This window comes from Seriola lalandi, unplaced genomic scaffold, assembly GCF_002814215.2.
Source record: "Seriola lalandi dorsalis isolate HSWRI2012SDOR001 ecotype SW California unplaced genomic scaffold, Sedor1 jcf7180002054735, whole genome shotgun sequence".
NCBI classification, from domain to species: Eukaryota; Metazoa; Chordata; class Actinopteri; order Carangiformes; family Carangidae; genus Seriola; species Seriola lalandi.
The window spans coordinates 730,084-734,924 of record NW_019525288.1 but is presented as its reverse complement, the minus strand read 5'-3'; the positions used below and the strand labels follow the sequence as shown (position 1 = coordinate 734,924).

The 4,841-nt window shown below is 39.1% G+C and overlaps 1 protein-coding gene across 2 annotated transcripts in view; it reads left to right on the top strand.

Moving 5' to 3' along the window:
• Window positions 1-4,841, top strand: part of cdh15 (cadherin 15, type 1, M-cadherin (myotubule)) — a 36,852-nt gene that overhangs the window by 25,447 nt on the left and 6,564 nt on the right. For both annotated transcript variants that reach the window (XM_087178790.1, XM_023424366.2), the window contains one exon: window positions 3,230-3,397. In XM_087178790.1, coding sequence (XP_087034916.1) covers window positions 3,314-3,397 — 84 coding nt within the window. In that variant the 5' untranslated portion in view covers window positions 3,230-3,313. The remainder of the gene's footprint in view (window positions 1-3,229; window positions 3,398-4,841) is intronic.

Sequence of the window (4,841 nt, the reverse complement as noted above, 5' to 3'; positions counted from 1 at the left end):
TTTTTTTTTTTTAAGAAAATACCAAGTACAATGTGACAGTACACTTTTGTTCTTCAAAGCCAACATCACGGAGGTAGAATCAAACTTTCTCGAACTCAGTAAACACTCCTCAGCAACAGAGTGCTTAATGGTTCTTGCTGTGAGGGCATATCATCCCCAAACAAGCTGTCCATACTTCTGTGAGGGCTTGAGGTGAAAGGCCAAGTTGTAAAAGTATCTGGGAAAAGCCTCTAAAACAGTTAATCTGCGTGTGGTGTCATCACTCAGCATGACAGAAAAAGAACTCATTGGTCTAATTGGTAACATGACACTTTGGTGTTACCGCATCAAGGTCTGGTAAAAACATTATAACAGTGGCAGATACTTGGTGGAGACAAAACACAGTTATTTTAAGTTCTGATTAAAGGGACAGGACATGACAATGATATAGGGGGTGTGAAAAGGAAGTGTCCAGAATAACACATGTTGTAAGCTTTTCTGACTCTCTCTTAATGTTATATATTCAGGAGAAGGTCAAATTAGTCTATCAAACCAAAAACTTTACTGCTTTACACACCTCTTTATTCATCAAACATTTTCATTTCTTGCTTTCATCACGGTGGTGTCTGAGATTGTTTCCAGTTTCCTCATACTGTATCATATATAGTTCATTGATCAATTGTGTAATGTATAGATTGATGACCATTGATATTGAATACACAAAACAACTTTACCACAGTATTAACTCATAGTACATACAGTACAGAGATGTACAAAACCAATGTAAGTGATCATAAATACAAAACATTCAATATTCCAGTTTATAAAATGCAATCTTTCATCTTTAACCATTAGTGGGCAAAATGGTTGAATGTACATTTTTAGCCTTGCTAGCTGCATGTTGGTCTGTCAGTTAGCTGGTCAGTCAGTCTGTCACTCCACCTCTATGGTCGAGACTGAAATATCTATTGGATGGACTGAGACGACATCTTGTACAAACATTCATAATCCCCAGATAATAAATCTGACTGACTTTAATGGTCGTCTGACTTTTCCTGTAGCGACACCAGCGGGGTGGCTTTTTTTTAAAAATTTTTTTATATCTCAACGCCCATCGGATGGATAGCCATGAAATTAGGTACAGATATCCATGATGCCCAGACAATGTGTGATGGTAATCCCCTGACTTTTCCCGTTGTGTATCCCCGAAGGTGAAACTTTCACTAGACTTGGAGAATATCTCAACATCTACAAGATGGATTAGCACATAGTCTCATGGTCCTCAAATGATGTATCCTACCGACTTTAGTGATCCTCTGACTTTTCCTCGAGCGCTACGATGAGGTTTACAATTGTGGCTTTGAGTGAAATGTCTTGACTAAATTTAAACTGTAATAACTGGTGATCCATTAACCTTTCTAGTACCATCATAAGGTCAAACATTTTAGTACTATACTTTTGTTTATGACGAAATACCTTTTAATACTAGTAACATCATCCATCCATCAACCATCATCCTCAACTTTGTATGGTATAATCATGTTTCATTTATCTCTTCATGTTTACGGATTACCCTAACTAATTTCAAAGTCAATCAATGGTCAACCTGTACACATTCGTCATTTTAACTAAAAGTCCTATTGTTCATTTGGGGAATTTAATGTAGTAAAAAAAAATAGTTGTGCGATGTGTTTTTAGGTTCAAAGAAATGGCATTGAAGCTGGTCTGCGTCTCGCTGTGTGTGCATTCTCAACGTTAAAAAAGGTGTTCATGAGTCTACAAATCAATCAAACTTAGAAAGTGCTATATTTGGAAATACAGCTGTGATGCAGCTGTTATTGACTTTGAGGTCAAGTGACAATACAGAATGTGTGCTATGCCAGTGGAGGTTTGAGAGCTCATATATGCATAAGTCTTAAATTTGGTAGTGGAAGTAGATAGCTATCAGGATGAATTTGTGTGGGAGACATTTCCCTGCTGGAATGCGAGTATAAACATCTCTGTGAGTGTGTGGATGACGACGGCTACAAAAAGTTAAATTGGTAGGGGTCAAGAATATAGAACAGTCTAAGATTAGCCTGCCCTCTGACTCGGCCTGCAGATGCCCTCCATGGTTGCCATTCCTCCCTGTACTGTCCAGCAGCGTGCCAAAGGATCAGAATATCAGATCACCCACCCCAGAGGCAGGGCAGGGATCGCAGGCCATTCACAAAATATTCATATCCACTGGTTCATTATTTAACTAATTTAGTTATGGCTCACTTAAAAATCTATGAAAACCGATTATTCATCAATATTCAGTTAAATCTTACATTTATTTCTGGTTCTGAGGACTATGTCTGTGAGCTGTTTAACATATGGGATGTGAATTCCCTCAGAGGAGGAAGCAGCTTACGGAAATGTGTATATATGCTCAAGCGTGGGTTGGTGTTTTGTTGATGACATGTATATCTGTGTATGCGTGTGTGTGTGTGAGAAAGCCTGGATATGAGTGTGTCTGTGGAATTCTTACAGCAGAGCAGATCCGTAAGGTGACCCCAAACTCCCAGTCAGGTGCAGAGCTAAGCATAAAGGGGAATTTGTGAGTGTGAGTGGGAATGCGGGTGGGAAAGCACAGGATCTAAATCCATAGTCGACAGCTGTTGTGTGAGTGTGAGAAACCCACAAATGTGTGTGTGTGTGTGTGTGTGTGTGTGTGTGTGTGTGTGTGTGTGTGTGTGTGTGTGTATGTGTGTTTGTGTGAACGTGTTGAAGACAGCAATGTGGTGAAGGAGGGTTTGTGAAATGACCATGAGTGTTTGTGTTTCCTCATCCTGAGTTGAATTTGCACCCAGATCAAAGGAAGCTGACAAAGACAAGTATTAGTGAGTGAAACCTGAAGCTGCGGCCCTTCATCCCTTCTGCCCTGGACAATCCCATGGATTTCACATTACAGCACTACAAGCTAGCATACAGCCATTCCATCAGGCCATTGGGAGTGTTATATCACTGTGGGATACACTTGAACTTGTTTTAAACAGCTGCAAATATCTATATAATGACTGAATATAATAATGACATGATTTGTGTTTTCCATGAGGGAGAATGTCTGGAGTACACTTCATGTGATCTGACTTATTGACATACATTATACCTCCATATCTGATTATAACACTCATGTGATGTGTCTTAATGTTTAATTAATGTTTAATTAAACGCATATTCCTGCGACTCGCTTCTGTGATTCTCATGCTATAGTTGTTTCCTACAGGTGTGGAGCTCTGCAGAACCTCATCACAATGAAGACGAGCTGCATCCTCAGGTGCTTCACCCCTGGAGAAACCAAGGCAAGGGAATGGTCAGGGTGAAGAGGGACTGGATCATCCCTCCAATCAGAGTGCTGGAGAATAGCAAGCAGGTTCCTGAAAACCTTGTCCAGGTAAAAAAAAAAAATTAATTATAGCTTTTCACATGAGACCTTCATCAGTGTATAACTGCCGTATAATTTCTGGTATAAAAGGATAGGTTCACAACATTTCAAGTCTGTCTAAGACAAAATGTCAGGTGGCCATATGTAGAGTAGGTTACATTGAAACAAGTTTGCTGTAAATGTGCCTTCTGTTCCTACTGTTCAGTAACAGATCAGTTTCCAATTGCATTTTCAAATGTTAAGTGACTAAATCCACATAGTCCTTGCCTTGTGCAAAATGTATAAAAAGTTTATCTGAAGCTAATTTGAGGCTTCAGCAGTCTGACTCTTTTAAGTAGAAAATTCACTCTTTTTTATTAATATGCCTCCATTGCAGCACAAGGGGGAAACACTCTCTGGGCAAGAGCAAGTGCCTCTTACCACAGAGATCATATACAAAAGGCAGATTTACAACTCAAATTATTTTTTAAATCTTCCAAACAATGGGTCCGTGATTTCAGACAGAGCCAGACAAGGCTTCTCATTTCTAGACAGTGAACATTGGTTTCATTGGCTAGCAAATTAAGCTAAAGTTATGTCCATGAATTTGTTTAAAACATTGTCTCCAGCTGACTTTTCCATTTTTCCAGCTGACTAGTTGTAAAAGGAGAACTCTTTAAGGTATCTAAAATATGCACCTGATAGGTGTCAAAGACTAAGACTAAAGCTACATGACCCAGGCAAAAAGCCAGCAACAGCTGATGATTTGTGTAATGCACTGTTTTTGTAGTACAATGTAGAGCTAGTCATAGAAGGAAAAATGTAAAATCAGACTGTTATTTTTATTCTAACATAACCATGTTTGGCTGCTTAGTTTACATACTTGGAAAAATACTTGGCTACTACAGTAAGTTAGCACTTAACTGGACATTTGCAGCTTACATTGGAGCAGACTAACACGCTATTTAATTAATTTCTTACACAGTCACTCTTTGGTTTTGGAAAGGTTAAAAAAAGACAGCACCATCCAAACTCCTTACCCTTCATCCCTCGTACCTAGGTTTAGTAAGAGAGTTTCTGGGGTTTAGCTAATGGTAAATTGCAGCTGGGGAAAGGGGGGGGGGGTTAAGTAATCACAGCACTATTGATTGTAATTCTTCATCACAGATAGCACAGACCAGTGTTTGAAAGACATGTGAAATATAAATGTTGTGTTAAGGCTGTTAGACTCATGACTAGTAAGTATATACTGTACAAGGAAAAATATTGAGTCAGTTTTATAAAGTGAACATATGAACATGCTGCAGAGGCAATATGTCAAAGGAAGTGAACACAAAATGCATAAAATGTTAGTTCAGAATCTTATTTCCTGCTATATGTCAAAGGCCTGGCTCACTTTGAACACTGTCAACATACACACATCTGGTGTTGCGACATCTGGTTTTGAAACCCCCCCACCACCCCCACCCCCCCC